The sequence below is a fragment of the Ailuropoda melanoleuca genome, chromosome 7 (assembly GCF_002007445.2).
Source record: "Ailuropoda melanoleuca isolate Jingjing chromosome 7, ASM200744v2, whole genome shotgun sequence".
NCBI classification, from domain to species: Eukaryota; Metazoa; Chordata; class Mammalia; order Carnivora; family Ursidae; genus Ailuropoda; species Ailuropoda melanoleuca.
Window position 1 is genome coordinate 33,052,949 of NC_048224.1, and position 25,464 is coordinate 33,078,412.

The 25,464-nt window shown below is 37.2% G+C and overlaps 1 protein-coding gene across 1 annotated transcript in view; it reads left to right on the forward strand.

Moving 5' to 3' along the window:
- Positions 1-2,442: 2,442 nt before the first annotated feature.
- Positions 2,443-25,464, forward strand: part of SMC2 (structural maintenance of chromosomes 2) — a 67,179-nt gene continuing 44,157 nt past the window's right edge. The window contains exons 1-11 of the mRNA XM_011232346.3: positions 2,443-2,623; positions 3,459-3,687; positions 4,309-4,458; positions 6,810-6,932; positions 7,979-8,017; positions 10,949-11,059; positions 11,238-11,282; positions 12,532-12,765; positions 12,972-13,121; positions 16,001-16,234; positions 17,685-17,844. Coding sequence (XP_011230648.2) covers positions 3,520-3,687; positions 4,309-4,458; positions 6,810-6,932; positions 7,979-8,017; positions 10,949-11,059; positions 11,238-11,282; positions 12,532-12,765; positions 12,972-13,121; positions 16,001-16,234; positions 17,685-17,844 — 1,414 coding nt within the window. The 5' untranslated portion in view covers positions 2,443-2,623; positions 3,459-3,519. The remainder of the gene's footprint in view (positions 2,624-3,458; positions 3,688-4,308; positions 4,459-6,809; positions 6,933-7,978; positions 8,018-10,948; positions 11,060-11,237; positions 11,283-12,531; positions 12,766-12,971; positions 13,122-16,000; positions 16,235-17,684; positions 17,845-25,464) is intronic.

Consider the following 25,464-nt stretch of genomic DNA (forward strand, 5'->3'; position numbering starts at 1 on the left):
GTCCCCCTTATGGCTTTATCAGTGCCTTTGCTGGTGCTGCTGCCTTGTACATAAGGACTAAAACTCCACCAGCCTTCCAATCTTGAACCTTTCAAAAGATTTTGATCCATGGTGATGAAACAAGAACAGTGCTTTATTTTTACTACATTTACCTTATGGTCTATCTTTACTTCCAGCCCTTCCCTCTCCAAATTAGGGGAGTATTAGTGGCTGTGTGCCTTGATCTTCTCCACTTCCCTGTGATCTCAGGGGGCAGTTGTAAGCCAGCCATTAGTTATTTCCTTAAGTCGATCTGTACTAATGGAAATTCCTTACTATTCCTGGCATGCCGGAAGACTAAAATTGATATAGATCTCTCCTTTAATAAGCAATTTTCATTTTAGTAAATACTTTCAGTGTAAGTAGATAGGCATATTCTTATAACAACTCAGAAGTGCTCATCCAGCAAAAGTTGCATTTGCACGTGCTTTCATCCATCTGACTTAAATATAGAAGCTAATTATTACTCTATTAAATAAGTGCAAGGCAAATAGCGTCCATTTTCACCCCCAAAGAAATGTTTATCTCACAACTTGGTAAAACCCACTTTAGGGTTTGTTGGCAAATTAAAATTCTTTACTCACAAAGTGATAAAGGGGGCATTGTTGAAAATAAATGTATATTAAAATTGAATAGACCATTTGCAATGACATGGATGGAGCTAGAGAATTATGCTAAGCTAAATAAGTCAGAGAAAAACAAATACCACATGATCTCACTCATATGTGGAATTTAAGAAACAAAACAAGCAAAGATAAAAGGAGACATACCAAGAAACAGAGTCTTAACTAGAGAAAACACTGTTTTACCAGAGGAGAGGTGGGTGGGGGGGATGGGTTAAACAGGTGATGGCGATTAAGCGGAGCACTTGTAAGCACAGGGTGTTGAATGGAAGTGTTTAATCATTATATTGTATGCCTGAAACTAATATAACATTCTATGTTAGTGATACTGGAATTAAAATAATAAATTGAATAAAAAATTGAATAGAACCAATATATGTGAGCTGTAGAATGTAGCGGATGCAGGAATCAAAGCCGTCAAAAATAAACAACTAAAAGATGTTAGGCCAGTAACCACTGACAGAAGGGGGTGGGATAGGAGAATAATTAATTATTTAGTAAACAAAACAAAAGCACCCAAAACTTATTTTCTTCTTAAGAAGAATTTCAAAACATAGGCCCATTCTTGGTAATTCTTGGTAGTTCGAGGGGTGTCCAATGCTGCAAAGCCATTCCAGGGGGAAGAAAGAAAATTTGGAATATATGGTTTAAAATAGTATACTGACTGCAACATCTTTTTATTCATCAGGTAGGGATAGCACCATAGTGCACTCTGAAGCGGCCCTTCCTAAATTACTATCAGTGTGCTCAACTGTGAGTAAATTGGTCAGTTTTGTTTAAGAACAACACACTAATAAATGCAGAATCTATTATTAGTGATCCTGGATTCTGAACATGAAGGGTAACTGTATATAGCAATTTAAGAGTAGGCGCTATGGAGCTAGACTGCTTGGGAACAAATCCTAACTTCTCCACTTACTACTCGAAGTTCGTTCATCTATAAAATGAGAACAATGACACGGATTTCACAGAGTTGCTGCAGTGTTTTAAAGCCTTTGGAACCCAGCCTGGCACACAAAACTCAATATATATTAGCTGTCGGGTTTCCAAAGAAATTCTCTGAAATGCTAGTTCTGCCATTGCTTTATGGAAGTGCAGGGAGGGCAACACCTGTTTGCCCACCTCCTCCTGCTGTCGGCCCCACACAATTTCTCCTCTGGCATTAGCACAGCTCTCGGCAGCCGCAGCGAGTACCAACGTTCCTCCCCATCGCGAAATTTGAGATGGAATAGCCCGCCAGGGTCCGGAGCCGGGAGGGGCGGAGCCAGACACGCCCCATAGTCCTCCCAAATCCCGCGCCTCCCATTTTTGATAAATCCGAGCCAAATCGGGTAAATTCTGAGGCTTCTAAAGTACAATGAAGACACCGGCAAAAAGCCCCACGCTTCTCTACCTCCACAATTCTAAGACTACAGGAGTCCGCACCAGAAAGTCTCGCGGGGCCCGCCAGACTCCGGACGGGGCGGGGCCTGCGGGAGGACCCTAGGCCGCTGGGGCCTGGGATGGGGCGGGGTTGGCGAAGCGAGAGGCCCCGAGGCAGAGGTGCGTGGCTGCCCAGGGAGTGCCGGACGCTGAGCTCAACACATGCCACTTGCTTCTTTAGTCCTCAGACCCCACCTGTCGCATTTCCGGAGCTGCCAGTGTCGTGACGCTCTTTCCTATCTCCCTGTCACTTTGATTATTCGATAGGAGGGAAAAATGGAACCTCTAAGTCAGGCATCTCCTAGGCACCGGCCAATGAAACAGGCAGTGGAAGTGGGGTCCTTTGCTCGCGCCGAAATTCAAAGGTATAAATATTTCCGGCCTGGGTGCAGAGCGCGGGGTCGGTATCGTACGCGCTATGCTGGAGTTCTCTTGGTAGCGACCGAAGCCCGGCAAAGTGGGCCGGCTTTCTGCTCTTGTAACCAGGAGTAGCTTCTAGGGCGCCTCAAGCCCGGGCGGCCTGGCGCAGCGGTGAGGCGGTGCGTGCGAGCGGCTGGTTGGGCCTAGTCTGGGATTCCTTGGCTGGAGAGGAGGACAGGTGGTTTTTTTGCGTGGGGCAGGGGGTTTAGCATGAAGGGACCGCAAACTAAAATCAGTCCTAGTGGGTTTCCTGACAGAATGGCTACTTCCTATCCAGCCTTGGCGTAGAGCGTACAAGCATTGATAGAAAGACCTGGTGGGGCGAGGAAACAGGCAAAGTGAAAACAAGCTGGAGAGTATATGGGATTCATCTACTTAGTGAATATTGATGACACTCCGCTTTCCCAGCGCCATGGAGTCAGGCACTAATCGGGCACACACAGCGGTGGACGTAGGCAAAGTTTCTACAGGAACTTGCATTATGATAGTCCGGAGAGACGAATAAATAAAAACTGTTTAGTGTCATCTTTAAGTACTATGAATGAAAAAACAGTGAGGGGATGGGGACAGGTGGGTTTTTAAATAGGAAGTCAGGAAAGACCCAGTAAGGTGGCGTTTGAGCGAAGATTTGAATGTAGTAAGGAGAGCGAGTCATGTCAGTATTGGGGAGCAAAACATGGGCAAAGGGAGTGGGATATGAAATAATTAGTTTCCGTTAGAGTACGATAAAGATGGAAGGTAAGCCTAGAAAAGTAAGTCGTTGACTTCCAGGTTGAATTACTGGTTTAATTAACTTCCATTTAATTAAGTTGGAGAAAGTGTCTTTACATCAGAGGAAGTAGCTCGGCAAGTGGCTGTTTTATTTCTATTAAGCTATCATTCTTATCTTTTAGTCTTTTACACACATTATGATTACAGATTTCTGTCCCACTTATGTATCTCTGTTTTGTGCAGAGCTGCTTTGTGGCCTGTTTGATTCCTAGCTGAAGTTTACCTGTCCAAGTCAGTAGTGAAAATGCATGTTAAGTCAATCATTCTTGAAGGATTTAAGTCCTATGCTCAGAGGACTGAAGTCAATGGTTTTGACCCCCTCTTCAATGCTATCACTGGTTTAAATGGTAGTGGGAAATCCAACATATTGGACTCCATCTGCTTTTTGCTGGGCATCTCCAACCTGTCTCAGGTAAACTTTCTGATTTACATGAATTATGAGTTTGGGGAATCTCAAGGGAATCCACATTGAACTTAGAGACTATTGCCAGTATTCTCTTCATTTGCATTTTTGTTTATGTAAATTTTCTTACACCTCACCACAATCCTTTAGAGGTAAATATTGTTACTCCATTTTTCAGGTGAGAAAACAGAAACTTAGGGTTGCCTGAGGTTCATCCCTTTATGATGTTTGGAGCAACACTCAAACTCAGGCATTCTTTAAGGCAGTCTTCTTCCAGAGTCTGTATTCCTACTCCCTCACCCTGCATCATAATGCCTTTTCAGGATCTAAAGGAATTGGATGAACAATGAAATTCTTAGATGCTATCTTTCTGAATCTTTCCAATGAACTTTAGTTAAGAAATGAGTAGAAAACAATTCAGTGCAGGGGAGGAAAAGTCCTGTGGAGAAAGGCACTCATTTTAGGTGGTTTCCCATTTTCCTTGCTTTCCGTGGTTCTGAATGCAACTGTCTGTCCTTGGCTACTTAATGGATACTACATGGGTGGTTTTCCAACAGCAAGAAACCCATTTTTAGTGCCGTTTTGTGCGGTATGAAGTTTTGTAATTGATAAACTTTTCTTTTGTTTTAGGTTCGGGCTTCTAATTTACAAGATTTAGTTTACAAAAATGGGCAGGCTGGTATTACCAAAGCCTCAGTGTCTATCACATTTGATAATTCCGACAAAAAGCAAAGCCCTTTAGGATTTGAGGTTCATGATGAAATTACAGTAACAAGGCAGGTAAGTGGCTTCGAAATATTTGGATACCTAAGAACTTAGGTCTGAGGTGTTTTTTGGCAATATGACTTTCCTGGAGAGAGAAAGTTTGTGAGCAAAATTGTTCAAATACTGACTAGATTTAAGAATGTCTTCCTTATGTTAGAAATTTGATCATGCAAATTCCACCATTTACCAAGAGGATTGAAAGAGATCTGAAAAGCCATCCATCAGTATAGGCACTCAGCCATGCTTAAATCTTGAACCATACTTGTGTCTTCTCTGTGCTGGAATACCTATACTTGGAATATTGGTACCTTCTGTGGTAATCTAGTCTGTTATTGGACAGGTCTAATTAAAAAGTTATTCCTATAAAATGAGCCAAAGTATTGTCATCAACTTTTACACATTAAATCTGGTTCTTTGAGAGCATCAAAAAGCAAATCTAATGTGTTCCATATTTTAATATTTAGGTTTAATATTTAGGTGTTAATATTTAATATTTAAGCTAAATCTCTAGGTCTTTCAACTAATAATTGTTTCTATATCTTTCACTTGTCTAATCATACTGAATACAAATTTGCTGTAGTTTTTTATGCCTTTATTATTTTTAATGCATGGCACCTTAAATTGCGTTTACTAGGTTTCGTCTCCTTAGGACAGGATTAAGCAGAATTTTCATTTCTTTCATTTTAAGTGCCCTTCTGTTTTCTCCTATAGGACATTGGAGAGTTCACAAAACATTATGGATTCATATCCAATTTACTTAAAATCACCCTAATTTTTAAAATATATGTTATCAATTGTGTTATAGCCATTTCTGTATGTAAGCAGGTTTTTAAAACCAGTGCAGGACCATATGTTTGTCCCTTTTTCTTATAGTCATCCAGTGTTACTTTGTCAGTTTTATTTCTTAAAATTCTATTAAGTCCTGTTTACTCTCCATCTTAGCATTATGTAACATACAGGTCCCCTTTCTATTTTCATAAAACTCTCTAGTTAAAAAAAGGCATTGGGGCCCCGGGGTGGTGCAGTCGTTAAGCGTCTGCCTTCGGCTCACGGCGTGATCCTGACGTTATGGGATCGAGCCCCACATCAGGCTCCTCCGCTATGAGCCTGCTTCTTCCTCTCCCACTCCCCCTGCTTGTGTACCCTCTCTCGCTGGCTGTCTCTATCTCTGTCGAATAAATAAATAAAATCTTTAAAAAAATAAAAGGCATTGACTAGATTAGGATAAAATCCTGTTGTGTGTCATTAAGCATCCATCAAATACCTTTTAGGAATTTTCAGTAAGTCTGCTACTAATCTACCTAAAATTCCTGTCCTCATGCAGTCCATATGCCTGTTTTTTCACCGAAATTTTGTCATAAGGACTTTGTTAAAATATTTATGTATATTAGGTCTGTTGATCAAATATATTAATATATGATCAGCTTAATACTCCTGTCAAGAAAAGAAATGAATTAACACTCATTCAGTATTTTATTAAATGTTTACTGTGTGTTGGGCATTCTTGAAGGCACTGGGAAATACAGGTAGAAGAAAGAGAAACATCTTTTTAAGGACCTCAAAATACTATGGGTGAGATGATTATGCCCATTAAGTGACAATTGCTAGAGTATGAACAAGCTGGTGTCTGGTAGAAGTTGTTCTTTGAAGCTCTATGATTACTCTTTGCTTTCAAGATTTCACAAATCATGTCTTTATTAACCCCTTTTAGACTCTTGTCAAGGATTGTTATCAAATTGCTTGTCTTTTGGGCACCTGGGTGGGTCAGTGGGTTAAGTATCTGACTCTTGATTTCGGCTCAGGTCTTGATCTTGGGATTGTGAAATCAAGCCCACTTGTGGGTCTCCACACTGGGCGTGAAACCCGCTTAAGATTCTCTCTCTCCCTTTCCCTCTTAAAAAAACAAACAAAACCCCAACAAACAACAACAAAAAACCCAAAACAAAACTGCTTGTCTTTAGTTTTTAGTATTTCACCTCTGTTCTTTGGAGATTAAAAAGTGGAAGAAAGAGGGGTTAACCTTGGAGAGTGAAAAAATTGCAGAAAGAGTGATCAGGGATACAATATGTTTTACACATACTTGGAAACATAAAGTCAAAAGTGACGGTAGAGTTCTAGTCCAGTGCAGGGGAGGTTAGGATTGTGCATGGTTATATAAGTAATTAGCAATAGTCTTTGGATTGAGTCAGGACAATTGACTTCTATATTCTTTTTGACTATCTCACACTTCCTCCATTATTTACTCAGGATTGGTTTTATTCACTGTTAGTTGAACAGAACAAACAAGTGAAACATATTTGGGAATTTATCATCTTAGTTCAAGATGTGTATGTTCATTTATATTTTTTAAAATACTTCCCTTTTAGGTGGTTATTGGTGGTAGAAATAAATATTTAATCAATGGAGTAAATGCAAACAACACCAGAGTACAAGATCTCTTCTGTTCTGTTGGCCTTAATGTTAACAACCCTCACTTTCTCATCATGCAGGTATTTTGTTTATGGTCTTTATATAATGGTTTTGACATCATTTATTTTTTAAGTTATTATAATAGGAGAAGTGCTTCTTTTTGGGTTTTCCATTTTTTGTTTTCTATTGTACTGGTATTTGGGTGCCTGTTAAGAGTATAGGTTGGTTATATGTACTGATACGTTCTAACATACACATTTGAAGTTTGAAGAATGTCTGTAAGTAATTTTCCTTGACTTATTTTGTTATAATAATAATACATGGTCACTATAAAAATTTTCAAAAATATATTGTCATAATGTATCCTTTTAAACTACTGGATTCAAGCATTTTATTATTTCAAATATATATGAAGTTTTAAGTAATTTTCTTCCTAGAGACTTATTCAAATGAAAATAAGTGCTAATATTATCTTGCCCTTATATTATCTCACTTGCCCCAACCATCTGTCCTCTTAGAAAGTCACAGCAAGGGCAATGGCAGGATTCTGATGCAACCAGAATAACATTTTTACCACATCACAGCCTCAAAGCTGAAAATTTATTTCAAATGAATCTAAATCCTAAGTAATATGATGCTCTGAGTGTTGGGTAGTGGGGTTTTGTTTTGTTTTTTGGTACTGATATTCTGGTGTTAAAAGAAAAGATTTTACTATTTTATTTGAGGCCCAGAAGTGTGCAATATATTTTTAGAAATTATCTTGGAGCACAGCCATTAAAAGAAAAAAAAAATCAAGAAGTGTTCAATAATATGCCAACATGTATATGTTTATATACTTGTTAGAGACTTCTATATCATTAATATTGTCTCAGAAATATGGTCTCAGTTAACTTTGTATTATTTAATAACGGTATATCACTGGTAAGTGAAAAAGGTAAATAGCAAAATTCTGGAATTGTAAGGTACCTTTGGTCTCAAATGTAATAAAAGAAACGTCTTTTCATGTAGGTAAAAGAACTCCCAAAAGATTTGTATATTAGGATGGAACAACTTCAGTGCAGATAAACATGTATGCCTCTAAAAGACTCTAATTTATCATTATAGTAACTGCCATTTTATTTTTCAGGGCCGAATTACAAAAGTATTGAATATGAAACCTCCAGAGGTAAGGATGCTATTTATGGCCAATAAAAATTATAATTGTAGATATTATTTTAATCTTTTAAATCAATTTTTTAAACATAATTTCTTCAATTACAATTCTTGGAAACATTATTAAGAGTGATTAGTAAAGAAAGTCATTTTTTGTTTTTTACTATTTGGTACTATGTCACTCCACCTTTTTAAAGCTGTAAACATAACCCTTCTGAGCCCTTGTTTCCTCATCCGTAAATTAGATTCAAAAGTCCTTACCTCAGGTCTTTTCTGAGGATTAAATGAGAATGTGTAAGAAAAGGCACAGGATGTTGTTGAGCAAATCTTTTTTAATGGAGGTGTAAGTGACATTAGTTTCAAGTGTGCAGCATAGTGATTAAATATATGTAGACATTGCAAAATGATCCTTATAAATCTAGTTAACATCCACTACCACAGTAACAATTTTCTTTTCTTATGATAACTTCAAGATTTACTCTCTTAGCAACTTTAAAATATATATAGTCACCATGCTGTACATTATATTCCCAGGACTTTTATAACTGGAAGATTGTACCTTTGATCACCTGTATCCATTTTGCCCACCCACTAACCGCCGTCTCTGGCAACCACTAGTATGTTCTCTACGAGCTCAGTTGTTTTTTTTTTCTTCTTCTCTTTAGATTCCATATACAAGTAAGATTATACGGTATTTATTTTTCTCTGTTTGACTTATTTCACTTAGCATAATGCCCTCAAGTTCCATCCATGTTGTCACAAATGGCAAAATTTTATTTTTTTTTAATTAACATAATGTATTATTTGTTTCAGGGGTACAGGTCTGTGATTCATCAGTCTTAAACAATACACAGAGCTCACCACAACACATACCCTCCCAAATGGCCATCACCCAGCCACCCCATCCCTCTCACCCGCTTCCACTCCAGCAACCCTCAGTTTGTTTTCCTGAGATCAAGAGTCCGTTATGGTTTGTCTCCCTCTTTGGGTTCTTGTTCCATTTTACATAGCTGAATAATATTCCTGTGTGTGTGTGTGTGTGTATGTGTATGTGTATATGTATGTGTGTATATATGTGTGTATATATATCACTTTTTTTTTTTTTAATCCATTCATCTGTTAGTGGACACTTAGATTGTTTCCATGTCTTGGTATCATAAATGAAGGTGCAGATACCTTTTCAAGTTAGTGTCTTTGTATTCTTTGGATAAATACCCAGAAGTGGAATTGCTGGATTATATATGGTAGTTCTATTTTTAATTTTTTGAGGAAACTTCATAGTTTTCCATAATGGCTGCACCCAATTTACATTCCTACCAACGGTATATAAGGTTTCCCTTTTCTCCACAGCATCACCAACACTTGTTATTTCTTGTCTTTGTGATAATAGCCATTCTAACAGAAGGAGTAGCTCATGGTTTTAATTTTCATTTCCCAGATAATTAGTGTTGTTGAGTACCTTTAATAGATATATTAGCCATCTGTATGTCTTTTGTGAAAAAATGTTTGTTCCCATACACACGGTCCTATGTATTTGCATATTAACCCCTTAGCAGATTTATGACTTACAACTATTTTCTCCTGTTCCATAGGTTGCCTTTTCATTTTGTTTGTGGGTTCCTTTGCTGTGCAGGTTTTCAGTTTGATACAATCCCATTTGTTTATTTTTGCCTTTGTTGCCTTTGCTTTTGGTGTTAAATCCAAAAAAATCCTCACTATGACCAGTGTCAAGGAGCTTAATCTCCTGTGTTTTCTTCTAAGAGCTTTATGTGCCCAATATTAAAAGAAATTTGACTGTATCAAGCAGGCTTTCTTAACCAGTGTTCCATGTCAGAATTAAACCCTGCAGAAAAAGATTTGAGTGAAATTAATTCATTTCATACAGTGGGTTATTTAGTTTTTAATTTTTTTCTTGGAGCCGCCTTGAGAAGAGTGGGTATGATGGAATGAATGTTTCATATAAGAACAAAGGCTCTATAGTTATTCTTTTCTATTGAGAAGAACTAAGAAGAAAACTGATAATTGGTAACACCAGTCTGGTTTGAACATAGGTCATGAATATCTTCTTTAGATAACATCTTAAAGGAAACTTCTAATTTGAAAGCTGCCAAATACATAGAAATCAAAATGGTTTCAAGAGAAATAATTCTCTTGAGATAAAGAAAGATTGATGGTGAGTAGAAGCTTCTCAAAAAAGAGTGCTGGAGAAATTGTTCTACTTATAAAATCGTAATTGATTAGTGTTTGCCTTTTTCAGAGCGCTTTTCACATGAATTACTTTGTGTAATTCTCAACAGTGTTGTGAGATATTAAGTACCCTTTGGATGAAGAAACTATGGCACAAAAAATTAAGTTACTTGCCGAAGTTCTTAAAGCATGTGCCATGGTTGGAATGCATGTGTTATGTCATGCTTCATCCCGTTGGCAAAAAAAAGACTGAAATCTCTTGGAACAATTTTAATTAGAGACTTCTAAAGTGACAACCGAGTGTTGTTAGTCTTTACTTTTTTTAGACTTATATTTGAAGGAAAAGAGGAGGGAGGAATTATTGGCTTCAATTTTATTATTTTTAAGTTTTTATTTTTAGGTAATTTGTATACCCAACGTGGGGCTCGAACCCACAACCCCAAGATTGGGAGTCACATGCTCAGCTGACTAAGCCAACCACACACCCTTGGCTTCAATTTTAAAAAAGATTTACTCTGCAACCTCAGTGTAGCATGAAGTTTGATTTTAGGATTGGAGTAAAGGCCAGAAATCTTTCTTGAATGTTAGGGCGATGGGTAATACATGCATTTTTATGTACTTAACTTCTCTGATCCATTTGGGACATTATTTGGTAAGATGCTTAGTGAAGTTAAGACCTTAAATTATATACTTGATGTAAACTCCAATAAAGTTCTTTTATCTTGCATTCTTAAAACATTAATATAATTCTTTTCAGATTTTGTCCATGATAGAAGAAGCAGCTGGAACCAGGATGTATGAATACAAAAAAATAGCTGCTCAGAAAACTATAGAAAAAAAAGAGGCTAAGTTGAAAGAAATTAAGACGGTAATTAAATTTATATAAAATGTTTTAAAGACGACAGTAATTTTAGTTTCTCTGCTGTAAAGAGGAAATTCTCCCTCCCCAGTTTTCCTTAGACTTCATGCTTCTTTTCCTTTGTTTTTCTTTTTTTTTTTTAATGGTACTTTATATACTGAAAAATTTGATTTTCCTTTATTTTCAGATACTTGAAGAAGAGATTACTCCAACCATTCAAAAATTAAAAGAGGTATATACTATATAGAGGGTAGCCAGCTAGGACATCTGTCAAAGTTGGTGATGTATTCAAGATCATACAAATAGAGATGAAATGTATACCACAACTCAGGAATTTTTCTGTGGAATGAGATAGGAGTTAAGAGTTAATACTTGATAATCAGCCTTCTGCTCGTAGAGGATGTGTTCTTCATATCTATTAATCATAATGATTGTGGAAATTTCTCTTCATAATCTCAGAAAATGATATGCCAGATTGTAATACTTTGTTGAAGTCTAGATTTTCCTGGATAATTAGAATTGAGTGGAACATCTCTTGAAGATATTGCAGTCCTAGTAACCCTGTTGGTAGAGTGAATAACTTCTAGGTTAATAGGGGCTATCACTGCAATTACTGCTGTCAAGACGATTGGTAAGTGAAGGGTACTGAAACAGATGTCCAGATTTTTTCTATAATCTTTGTAGTTTCTGACATCATCAATGTTTCAGTGGAAAAAATGCACTTAGAGCACACTGATTTTAAAGTTATGCATTTAGGAATTCTTAAATGCTCATTAAAATTTGATACTTCTCCAAGTTGTCTTCTGAATCCATACAGTAGTGTGGATGTTATTGGGAAAACTGAAATGATCCTGAAGGTATCCTGTTTATATGAACGGTTAGTAGAAAACACTAGATCATGAGTTTAAACCTAGGTTTTTACCTGATTTTGCTAAATTCTTTCTAAATCTGACAACATTGGAGAGGTTATTTAACCACACTGGATTCATTTCTTCACCTGCAAGTTCGAGGTTTTAATCATTATTCTGTCTGCCCTCTCAGGTCCTTATTGGAATCAAGTTTAGTAATGTATGAGCCTATGTTTGTAAATAGTTACGTGATTGAATGTTGGGTAGGCATCTTGGTAATACTACTACAAAATACATGTAATAGTGTATCATTGGTGGTTGTATAAATAGTATTTATAGACTACTTACTACCCCCAGTTGATGAACCTTATAGCTATATGTCTTGTTAATCCCAACTGCCTGGTTATATATTAGATGAAATCGCCACATGGAATTCACTGGAGGTGGTATAACGCCATCTGAAAAGCCAGAAGTCTAATGTTAAAATTTCTATAATCCATGGAAATCACTAATCTAAGACAAAATCTATTTTGTGATGGGAAATTTTATACATGTTGCTATAGTTTGAGTCTTTCTAAATTTGTTGAAAAATACGATGTTTGAGTTATACTTTATTGGTGATTTCTTTTCCAGGAAAGATCTTCCTACTTGGAATACCAAAAAGTAATGAGGGAAATAGAACATTTGAGTCGTTTATATATTGCCTATCAGTTTTTGTTGGCTGAAGATACAAAGGACCGCTCAGCTGAGGAGTTAAAAGAAATGCAAGATAAAGTTGTAAAGCTTCAAGAAAAATTGTCTGAGAATGATAAAAAAATAAAAGCACTTAATCATGAAATAGAAGAGTTGGAAAAAGGAAAAGATAAGGTCAGACATATATGTAAGAATAGATAATATACTGTGAAAAAATTATACACAATAACTAATATTCACTGGGCATAGTCTTCCATGTTGATTTGTTAATCTTTATGATAATAGCTTATAAAAAGTAAATCTTCTAGAAGTCATAAGAGGAAATGATGATATGACTAAAATATAAGTACTTTGATTGAATTGGGTGCATTCGATTATAGGAAATTGGAGGTATACTCCGATCTTTAGAAGATGCTCTTGCAGAAGCTCAGCGAGTTAATACTAAATCTCAAAGTGCCTTTGATCTCAAGAAGAAAAACCTGGCAAGTGAAGAGAACAAACGCAAAGAGCTAGAAAAAAATATGATTGAGGCAAGTAAATACAAAATTCAGTTTAATTCCACTAGTATACATTTGTCTGTTACATTAATATTTATTGAGTGTGTGCTATGGACCAAGTACAGTTGTTTGGGCTAGGAATATAGCAGTGGACAAAATGATAAATATGGATGAATGCCTTTTGGGCTTTCCTTCCAATGAGGAAAATGATGATAAAATAGGTGAAATATATAGCATGTTATATAGTGATAACTGATTTGGAGAAAAAGCTGAGGGGCGTTTTAGGAATATAAGGGAGGTAGGTACAGTTTGGGATTTTAAATTGGGTAACCACTGGAGGTCTCATTGAGAGGGTGATATTTCATTAATAAGACTTGATGGAAGTCAGAGAACCATGAAAATAAATTGGTTGTGGGGGAAGATGTACCAGGCAAACAGCAATTGTCCCAGGTACCTAAGGTATTGGAAATGCAAGGAGACCAGTGTGGCTGGTTAGCACTAAGTAGTAGGAATGCAGAAAGGTGAAAGGGGTGGGATCAGGGATCAATGTGATTTTATAAGACATGCGAAGGACTTAACCTTTATTCTGAGTGACATGGAAGTTAGTTGAGTTGGTTGCGCAGAGAGAGGAACAACATTTCATATATATATACGAATGTGTATATATACGAATGTGCATATATATATATACGGATATATATATATATATATGGATATATATATATATATATATGAACATTTCATATGTATATATGTGAAAGAAATTTTTTTTACGATTTTATTTATTTGACAGAGAGGCAGGGAGAGGGAGAAGCAGGCTCCCTGCTGAGCCGAGAGCCCAATACAGGGCTTGATCCCAGGACTCTGGGATCATGACCTGAGCCTAAGGCAGATGTTTAACCAATAAGCCACCCAGGTGCCCCCATTTTTTACATTTTAATAGTACTTTTTTGGTGTTTAGAGAGTAACCTAAAGAAAAAGGGAAGAAGCAGGTAATTCAGGTAGTAGATGCCAGTCCGGATGATAGTTCTTGGATAAATGGGTGTATTGCGAGAAGTGGGATTTTATGAGTATTTTAAGGGTAGGTCCAATAGGGTAGACCTGACAGATTGGTTGTTGAATGTGAAAGAAGGGACTGAAGGCTACTCCAGATTTTTGTCTTTGACAATTGGAAATATTGTTACCATTAGACTAGTAGAGAATAGAAAAAAGTACAGTGTGAACATAATAGGCTTGAGGTGCCTGCTAGACATCTAAGTAGAGGTGCTGATTAGGTAGTTGAATATAGGAATACTGAATCCAGTCGAGATAGACAAATCAAAACACAAAATGTTGGCATGCCCCAGGGCTAGTGCTCAGACTTCTTTTATATGCGTTCATTTCTTAGGTAATCCCATCCAGCCTGGTAGCCCTAAAACACCGTCTGCAGGGTGATGTTCAGATCTATAATTAACCTTGACTCCTTCCCTGAATTCTAGATTTATTTGTCCAGCTATTGGATTGATGTTTTTACATGGATTATTAACAAAAAGTCTAAAACTTAATGTATCCAAAATAGAACTCTTAATTTTTCTCTACCTACCCAAACGTCTTTGCGTTGCTGAATTTTCCCCATGTTAGAAAATGGTACCACTATTAACCTGTTAGTTCAGAAATCCTGGAGTCCTCCTGTATTCCACCTTTTTTTTTTTTCAAACTCCATATCTAATCCATCACAGATTCTCTTGATTTTAAAAGTACATCCTGAGGGGCGCCTGGGTGGCACAGCGGTTAAGCGTCTGCCTTCGGCCCAGGGCGTGATCCTGGCGTGATGGGATCGAGTCCCACATCAGGCTTCTGCTATGAGCCTGCTTCTTCCTCTCCCATTCCCCCTACTTGTGTTCCCTCTCTCACTGGCTGTCTCTATCTCTGTCAAATAAATAAATAAAATCTTTAAAAAAAAAAAATAAATAAATAAAAGTACATCCTGAATACAGCCACTTTTCATCCCCTCCATCACTGCTAACCTGCAGGCCATCACTGCCCATGAAGGATGCTGTAATAGTGTCCTTATCAGTTGCCCTGCTTTTACTCTTGCTGCTCTACAGTCTGCTCTTTACAGATCCCATCAACCTTGTGCTTAAAATTCTTTAATGGTTTCAAAGTCATATGTATAATTAAATTCAGCCTTTACTGTGGTCTACAAGACCTAGGACGCCTGGCTCCTTTCCACTTGTTCACTGTGCTCCAACCACAGTTCCTTGAACACCCAAGCATATTCTGCAGAGCTTGTCTAGTATGTGTTTTCCTAGTATCAGCATGGTTACTCCTTTTATTTCATGTAGGTTTCTGCTCAAAGTGTCATCACAAAAAGGCCTTCCCTCATTGTTCTCCTTAAAATAGTAGTTCCCATCACGTTCTGTGCTGGTATCTTAGTGTATATGATGTTACAGTGCATATAACATAAAAGAGGTTAAGTATTAGTAATGCTGTTCCCACAGGTATTTAATATTTAAATTTTATGGCCTTTGATAGTTTATAAATTTTCATGTACACGCTCTTAATCCTACAATCTGTACTCTGAAGTTTAGAGTAGAATGGTTATTACTTCCATTTTAAAGCTCTGGAAAGTGATTTTTAGTTTCTTCAAATGGTTGGTTTGCACTATAATATTTTAGCTAATTTCTAGATTAGACTATAACATATGGAATGAAAGTATTTCTGGTAGTATAAGGGCACATTTATCTTAAAAACAGAGGGTGAATTTCAAAATGGAAATAAAGTATTTAAAGTTATGATGGTTAAATTATCTTCCTTTTAACCATGCCCACTTCAAAATGCTATGAAATTTGATGACCGAAGTGTATAGGTATATAAGAAAAAATGGATGTCTTTCCTAAAACATATTTTCCAATCTGAAACTCTTCCTGAAGGATTCTAGAACTTTAGCGGCAAAGGAAAAAGAGGTTAAAAAGATAACAGATGGGCTGAACGCCCTTCAAGAAGCAAGTAATAAAGACGCTGAAGCTTTGGCAGCTGCCCAGCAGCACTTCAATGCTGTTTCCGCTGGGCTGTCTAGTAATGAAGATGGAGCAGAAGCAACTCTTGCCGGACAAATGATGGCCTGTAAAAATGACATAAGTAAGGCTCAGACAGAAGCCAAACAGGTAAATACAGACATTAACGACTGTGGGTTTTTTTTTTTTTTTTTTTTTTTTTTCCTTAAAGAAGCTCCTTCACATTATGCTTTGGCAGTTGTTATAAAACGTTGACAAGAATCAGATCAATGTCAAGGTATTTGTTATTTTGCCACTCTATAGCGCCTAATACAATGAAATTCAAATATGTTAACTGCTAAATATTGATGACGATAGTTAAGATGCTATAAAACATTAAATAGCTTTCATAGGTTAGCTGAAATTGTAAATGCAATAAATGCTTTATTCTCTTTGTAGTATTGTATAGAATATTTGAGGTTAATTTCTTTTTTTTGGTTTGTTTTTGTTTTTTGTTTTTGTTAGCAATGTAAAGTTGCAGTCTTAAGCTTTAACAGGAAAAGAAACATCCTGTCTATTTCTGTGCCCACCACACTTAGTCCTTACCTTTCGTCCTTGGGAGTACCTCTGCCTCCCTCTTACCCCCATTCTAGTCTTCCGTTTTCCTACACTGATTTCATCATCTTCAAGGCTTGTCAGTCAGGGCTTTCAAATTTGTTTAGATAGTTGTTCAGCTTTGAAAGTCCTATGGATGCAAGAGTTTCGAGGGCAGAAAGAAAAAATATATACATTTTTTCATGCATTTAAAATTTTTTTTAGAAGAGAACTCCTCTTTAAAAATACATATAGATGTTTGTGTCTGTGTTGACATTAATCCTATTCAACATTTTCTGTTACACGTTTGCAATTTTTCAAAGATGACGGTCACAAAAAATCTGTAAGAAATCAATAGCAGAAAAACTTCAGGTCCTCTCAGTTTTTCTGTTAACTTACTGTATATTGGGAAAAGTCCACCATTATTCAGGTTTAGATGGAGGTGACATCCAGCCATATCTCAGAATACTGGTTCATGCTTTTAAGGAACAGTGTACTCAGTTATATAAAATAGCATTTGAATATCAGACTCTTAACACTGATATTTCTCTTGTCAGTTTAGTTTCCCATTCCAGTGTAATTTTCTTATTGCTCAATACAGTTTCTCCACTGTTAATTGAACAACATTCACAAATACAGAGATACAAATGTGCATACCTAAGTGGAAAGGAAGAGAACTAGAGTTCTTATTACTAGCTTTCTGTTGTGTTTTTAATTTAACCAGCTAATGACAGTTATTCTTAGATATAATTTTTTGAACTCAGTAATGTCATCTTTTATAAATATTTAAAAAAATGGACTTAAATTATAAGCTATTTGACGATTTATGTTAAGCATATATTATTTAGACTCTGAGTAGTTTTCTGAGGATAAAATACTTGGAAATGATTCATCTCTTGACATATTAATGCAAGTGACCTAACAGTTACATTTTCAAAGCTGATGTTTCTTAAACCAGTCTGCATCTGTGGCCATTTAATCATTAGCACTGTCTGCCTCACATAGTCTATTAAATTTTCAATAACAGGCTCAGATGAAGTTGAAACATGCCCAGCAAGAATTAAAGACTAAACAGGCTGAAGTTAAGAAGATGGATAATGGCTATAGGAAGGATCAAGAAGCTTTAGAGGCTGTGAAGAAACTTAAAGAAAAGCTTGAAGCCGAAATGAAAAAGCTAAATTATGAAGGTATGCATTTAAACACTTGATATTAAATCATTAGGAGGTAGTGATTGTTGATAGAAACTAAATAAAGGAAATAGCAAGAAGGAATTTTTTTTTTACTCTATTAATGGGTGTTAGTGTAAGAAATGTTTATAAATACAGTTGATACCTGAACATAAGCTTGAACTTACTTGAGGATTTTTTTGTTTTGATAAATACAATTTAGTACTGTAAATGTATTTTCCTTAGGATTTTCTTTAGCTTATTTAATTGTAAGAACACAATATATAATATATAAAACATACAAAATATGTGTTAACCATTTATCTTCTCCATAAAGCTTGTCAACATTTGGCAATTAAATTTGAGGGTCCAAAGTTAAACAGATTTAGGGGTGTCTGCTTCAGTGGGTAGAGCATACAAACTCTTGATCTCAGGGTCAAGAGTTCAAACCCTATGTTGGGCATGGAGGTTACTTAAAAGTTAATCATGGATTTAGAACTGTATGGGTCAGGGGTGTCAGTGCCTCAACCTCCCCCCACCCAAACCATTGTTTAAGGGTCAATGAAGTATAAAACAGCTGTTTTTTTTTAATCCCACTATAGTTAACATACAGTGTTATTTAGCTCCAGTATAGTGATTCAACAATTCTATACATTGCTCAGTGCTCATCATGATAAGTGGACTTTTAATCCACTTTACCTGTTTCATTTCACCCATCCCCCACCACCTCCCTCATCAATATGTTAACTATAATTAAGAGGGGTTTTTTGGTTTCTCTTTTTTTTTTTCTTTATATGCTTCTTTTGTTTCTTGTAATTCCACGAGTGAAATCGTATGGTAATTGTCTTTTTCTAACTTATCTCACTCGATCATTATACTCACTCGATCCATCTGCATTGCAAATGGCAAGATTTCATTCCTTTTTGTGGCCGAGTAATATTCCATTGTATATCTGTACACGTTTTTATCCATTCATCTACTAATAAGACACATGGGCTGCTTCCGTAATTTGGCTATTGCAAATGCTGCAATAAACATAGGGGTGTATTTTTTTTTTTTTTTCCAAATTGTGTTTTCGTTTTCTTTGGGTAAATACCCAGTATTGGAATTACTGGATTATATGGTAATCGTGTTTTTAATTTTTTGAGGAAACTAAATACTGTTTTCCACAGTGGCTGCATCAGTTCGCATTCCCACCAACAGTGCACAAGGGTTCCTTTTTCTCCACACCCTTGCCAACACTTGTCTCTTGTGTTTTTTGATTATAGCTATTTTGACAGGTGTGAAGTAATATCTCATTGTGGTTTGGATTTGCATTTCCCTGGTGATTAGTGATGTTGAGCATCTTTTCATGTGTCTGTTGGCTATCTCTGTCTTTTCAGAAATGTCTGTTCATGTCTTTGGCCATTTTTAATTAGATTATTTGTTTTTTTTAGTGTTGACTTGTATAAGTTCTTTGATATTTTGGATGCTAACTCTTAACAGATACGTCATTTGCAAATATCTTCTCTCATTCCAAAGGTTGTCTTAATTTTGTTGGTTGTTTTCTTTGCTGTGCAAAAGCTTTTGATTTTGATGTAGTCCCAGTAGTTTATTTTGCTTTTGTTTCTCATGCCTCGGGAGACCTATCTAGAAAAATGTTGGTATAGCTGATATCAGAGAAATTATTGCCTTTCCTTTCTTCTAGGATTTTCATGGTTTTAAGTCTCACATTTAGGTCCTTAATTCATTTTGAGTTTATTTTTGTATATGGTATAAGAAAGTGTCCAGTTTCATTCTTTTGGATATAGCTGTCCAGTTTCCCAAAACCATTTGTCGAAGAGACTTTTTCCCATCGTATATTCTTTTCTGCTTTGTCAAAGATTAATTGACCATATAATCATGGATCTACGCTCTCTTCCATTGATCTATGTGTCTACTTTTGTGCCTGTACTATACTGTTTTGATTACTGCAACTTTATAGTATATCTTGAAATATAGGATTGTGATACCTCTAGCTTTGTTCTTTTTTAAGATTGCTTTGGCTCTTCAGGGTCTTTTGTGGTTCCATGCAGATTTTGGGATTGTTTGTTGTAGCTCTGAAAAATGAGACTGGTATTTTGATAGAGATTGCATTAAATTTGTAGATTGTTTTGGGTAGTATGGAGAGTTTAACACTATTTGTTCTTCCAGTCCATGAACCTGGACTATCTTCCCATTTATGTTATCTACGATTTTATTCATCAGTATTTCATAGTTTTCAGAGTGCAGGTCTCTTACCCCCTTGGTGAAGTTTATTTCTAGGTATGTTATTATTTTTGGTGCAACTGTAAATGGGAATATTTTCTTAATTTTTCTTTCTGCTGTTTCAATATTGGTGTATAGATCTTTCTGCTGTTTGATTATTGGTGCGTAGAAGGCAATAAGTTTCTGTACGTTGATTTTGTATCCTGCAACTTTACTGAATTCATTTATCAGTTCTAGCAGTTTTTTGGTGGATCTTTCGATTTTTCTATATTTAGTATCATGTTATCTGGAAATTGTGAGAGTTTTACTTCTTCCTTACCAATTTGGATGCCTTTTATTTCTTTTTGTTGGCTGATTGCTGTGGCTAGGACTTTAGTATGTTGCATACAAGTGATGAGAGTGGGTATCCTTGTCTTCTTGTTCCTGATCTTAGGGGGAAAGCTCTGTTTTTCCCCACTGAGTATGTTGTTAGCTGGGGGTTATTCATATAGGGCCTATTATGTTGAGGTATATGTCCTCTAAACCTAGTTTGTTGAGGGCTGTTATCATGAATGGATGTTGTACTTCGTCAGATGCTTTTTCTTAATCTATTGATATGATTGTATGGTTTTTATCCCTTATTTTGTTGATGTGATATATCATGCTGACTGATTTGCGAATATTTAATCACCTTTGCAACCTAGGAATAAATCACACCTGATTGTGGTGAATGGTTTCTTTTAACGTATTATTGGATTTGGTTTGCTAATATTATTTTGATGACTTTTGCATTTATATTCGTCAGAGATACTGCCTTTAGTTCTCTTTTTTTTAGTGTCTATATCTGGTTTTTTATCAGGGTAATGCTAGCTTCATAGAATGAATTTGCAAATTTTCCTTTCTTTTCTATTTTTTTGGGATAGTTTGAGAAGAATATGTATTAACTGTTCTTTAAATGTTTGGCAGAATTTGCCTGTGAAACTGTCTGGTTCTGGACTTTGGGTTTTGGGGAGTTTTTATATTACTGATTCAGTTTCGTTTCTGGTAGTCAATCTGTTAAACTGAAGCAAAATTTTTGTTAGGTTATATGTGTCTAGGAATTTATCCATTCTAGGTTGTCCAATTTGTTGATATATATTTCTTCATAATATTCTCTTACAGTTGTTTGTATTTCTGTGGTGTTGGTTGTTATTTCTTCTCATTTCTGATTTCATTTATTGAGTTCTCTTTATTTTTTTTGCCGAGTCTAGCTAAAGGTTTATCAATTTTGTTGATTTTTCAGAAAACCAACTCCATGATTGTTTGTGCACGAACATAACGTAATAAAAAAAATTAAAAAAAAAACCCTCCTAGTTTCTTTTATTTGTTCTTTTAGTTATTTCATTTGTTTCTACTCTAATCTATAGAGTAGATTCTTTCTGCTGGTTTTGGGTTTTGTTTGTTCTTTTTCTAGCTTCTTTAGGTATAACGTTAGGATGTTTGAGGTATTTCTTGCTTCTTGAGGCAGGCCTGTATTGCTATAAACTTCCCTCTTAGAACAGCTTGCTGCATCCCAAAGATTTTGGACCACTGTGTTTTCATTTTCGTCTCCATGTATTTATTTCCATTTTTTTCTTGGTTGATGCATTCATTCTTTAGTAGCATGTTTTTATCCTTCATGTGTTTGTGCCCTTTGCAGACTTTTTCTTGTAGTTAATTTCTTAGCATTGTGGTTAGAAAAGACGCATGGTATGAATTTGTTGAGACTTATTTTGTGGCCTAATATGTGATCTATTCTGTAAAATGTTCCATGTGCACTTGAAAAGAATGTTGGCCTTGCTGGATAGAATACTCTTGGCTACAGGTTTTGTTTCTTTCAGCGCTTGAATATAGCATGCCATTCCCTTCTGGCTTACAAGGTTTGCACTGAAAAATCAACTGATAGCCCATGGAGTTTCCCTTGCTTACAAGTGTTTTCTCTTGATGCTTTTAAAATTCTCTCTTTAGGGGTGCCTGGGTGGCTCACTTGGTTGGATGTCTGCCTTCGGCTCAGGTTATGGTCCCAGAGCCCTTGGATTGAGCCCCGAGTCAGGCTCCCTGCTCAGTAGGAAGCTTGCTTCTCCCTCTCCCTCTGCCTGCTGCTCCCCCTGCTTGTGTTCACTTTCACTCTCTCTCTGTCAAATAAATAAAAATTAAATAAAATAATATCCTCTCTTTATTACTACTTTTTGCCATTTTAATTACTATGTGTCTTGGTTTGGACCCCCTTGGGTTAATTTTCTTGGGGGCTGTCTGCCTCCTGGATCTAGATTTGTTTCCTTCCCTAGATTCAAGAAGTTTTCAGCTATTATTTCTTAACATTTTCTGGCCACTTTTCTCTCTCATCTTGTGGAATCTCTGTAATGGGAAAGTTATTACACTTATTGGTAGTGCTGAGTTCCCTAAGTCTGTTTTCATTTTTTTTATTTTTTCTATTACCTGTTCAGCTTGATTGCCTTCACTCTGTCCTCTAGGTTGCTGGTCCGTTCTTCTGCTGCCTCTAGTTTACTATTTCTTCCATCTTGTGTATTTTTAATTTCAGTTATTGAATTCTTCATCTCTGATTGGTTCTTATGTTTTCTCTTTGTTAAGGGTCTTACTGAAGTTCACTCTTTTCTAAGTCCAGTGAGTATCTTTATGAGCATTACTTTAAATTCTTTATCAGGCATATTACTCCTCTCTGTTTCATTTAGCTCTCTTGCTATGATGTGGTCCTCTTCTTTCCTTTGGGATATATCCCTGTGTCTCCTCATTTTGTCTGTTTCTTCGTGTTAGGAACATTAGCTACGCCTCCTGCTCGTGAAAGTAATGGCCTTATGAAGAAGAGTTCCTGTAGTGCCCTGCAGGGCAGTGTCCGCTGTTCTCCAGAACCTGATGTTTTAGTGGTATCTCCTGATGCGTGTACCCTGCTGCTGTGGCTGAGCCGCTTTTGCCTTCAGTCTAGTCGCCTGGAATGTCTCTCTTTGCCTCTCATGGACAGGGTTTGGGCCCTGTGTTGTTAGTGGGCCAGTCTGGGGCTGCCTTGGGCTTGCGTTGAGTCACCAGGTGTTTGCCAGAGATATGGTAGCACAAACTGCTTGTTGTTTTCCCCTGAGAAACTCCTTGGTGGATGAGGCCTACAGTCAGACAAGATATCTGACCCCAGCCTATTGCTGAGGCCACAGTAGGACTGGTATATATAGTTATCTTCCCCTCTCTGCAGTGAGTTATTTTAGAGTGGTGCTGGTCCCTGTCGGGGCTGCTTGTACCCTGCCTGGCTTGTGGTACTGCTTTGGATGGGCTCTGACCTGGGGTGTATTGGAGGGGTAGGTCCACAGGAGAAAGAGTAGGGCAGCAGTTTTATCAAGGTTTGCACAGGGCTCTTGAGGGAAGGGACATGTCTGCAAAACTTGGGTGAGATGCACTGTTAGCAAGCTAGGTGGAGAGCTGTGCTGGTTCCTGCAAGTGTCTGTGTGTCTAGGATGGGGGGCAGAGGAGGGAAATAGTGCCTGCCAGCTTTTTTGTTCCTGGAGAAGTCTCCCAAGGATCCCTGCCCCTCCAGCACATGCTCTGAGAATGGTAAACAAATCTCCCACCAGAATATTTCAGGCAGTTTTTCAAACTGCTGCTTTTATGCTGTGTCTCTGTGGGGCTCTTTGTTGTGCTGTCTCTTTAAGGACAGGGAGTCTGTTTCCTCTCACCCTCTTGGCTCTTAGTGCTGAGCCTGCTGAGTTTTAAAGTTCAAGTGTTAGGCCCTGCAGGTATTAGAACTTGTGAAATTATGCCCCTCTGGTTTTCAAAGGCAAATGGTTTTTTTGTTTTGTTTGTTTTTTAAGATTTTATTTACTTATTTGAGAAAGTGAGTGAGAGAGCACAAGCAGGCAGAGGGAGAAGCAGACTCTCTGCTGACCAGGGAGCCCGATGTGGGGCTCGATCCCAGAATCCTAGAATCATGACCTGAGCTGAAGGCAGATGCCTGACTGACTGAGAGCCACCCAGGCGCCCCTGAATGGGGATTTGTCTTCCCCTTGCGGTTCCCTGTGCTTGGGGTGCCTGGTGTGACTGACAATCCATTTCTCTCGCATATCTATGCCCTTGGTGTCCTTCGCTCCCATTGACAACCCCATGGGTCTGCTTGGCTCCTCAGTGTGTATCTGCCCTTCCTCCCCTCTTTCATGAGGCGTTTCCTCTACATTTAGCTGTGGAGAGTCTATTCTGCTGGTCTTTAGGACATTTTCTGGGTTATTTACACTGATGTAAGTGTTATGTAGTTGAATCCATGGGACATGATGAGGTTAAGATTCTCCTAGTTTACCATCTTCCTAGCTCTTTGAATATTTGAAAACTCACCACTGTTAGTTTCCTGCTGCGGTCACCAAAGTGCCACTAGGAAACTCCTAAAATATCATTTGTATATTTCCACAATCATATTCAATTCATATATTGTTTCTGGAATGAAAATTTCCTTTTTTTTTTTTTAATTTTAATTTTTTTCTTATGTTAGTCACCATACAGTACATCCCTGGTTTCTGATGTAAAGTTCGATGATTCATTAGTTGCGTATAACACCCAGTGCACCTTGCAATACGTGCCCTCCTTACTACCCATCACCAGTCTATCCCCTCCCCTCTGAAGCCCTCAGTTTGTTTCTCAGAGTCCATAGTCTTGCATGCTTCATTCCCCCTCTGATTACCCTCCATTTCTTTATCCCTTTCTTCCCCTACCGATCTTCCTAGTTCTTATGTTCCATAGATGAGAGAAATCATATGATAATTGTCTTTCTCTGCTTATTTCACTTAGCATTATCTCCTCCAGTGCCGTCCATGTTGGAGCAAATTTTGAGAATTCGTTCTTTCTGATAGCTGAGTAATATTCCATTGTGTATATGGACCACAACTTCTTAATCCAGTCATCTGTTGAAGGGCATCTCGGCTCCTTCCACGATTTAGGTATTGTGGACAATGCTGCTATGAACATTGGGGTGCATATGGCCCTTCTCTAGACTATTTCTGTATCTTTGGGGTAAATACCCAGCAGTGCAATGGCTGGGTCATAGGGTAGCTCAATTTTTAACTTTTTAAGGGAACCTCCACACTGTTTTCCAGAGTGGCTGTACCAACTTGCATTCCCACCAACAATGTAGGAGGGATCCCCTTTCTCCACATCCTCTCCAGCAATTGTTGTTTCTTGCCTTGTCAATTTTTGCCATTCTAACTGGTGTAAGGTGGTATCTTNCTAACTGGCTTAAGGTGGTATCTTAGTGTGGTTTTGATTTGAATTTCCCTGATGGCTAATGATGTTGAACATTTTTTCATGTGTCTGTTAGCCATTTTTGTATGTCATCATTGGAAAAGTGTGTGTTCATATCTTCTGCCCATTTTATGATTTGTTTATTTGTTTCTCGCGTATTGAGTTTGAGAAGTTCTTTGTAGATCTTGG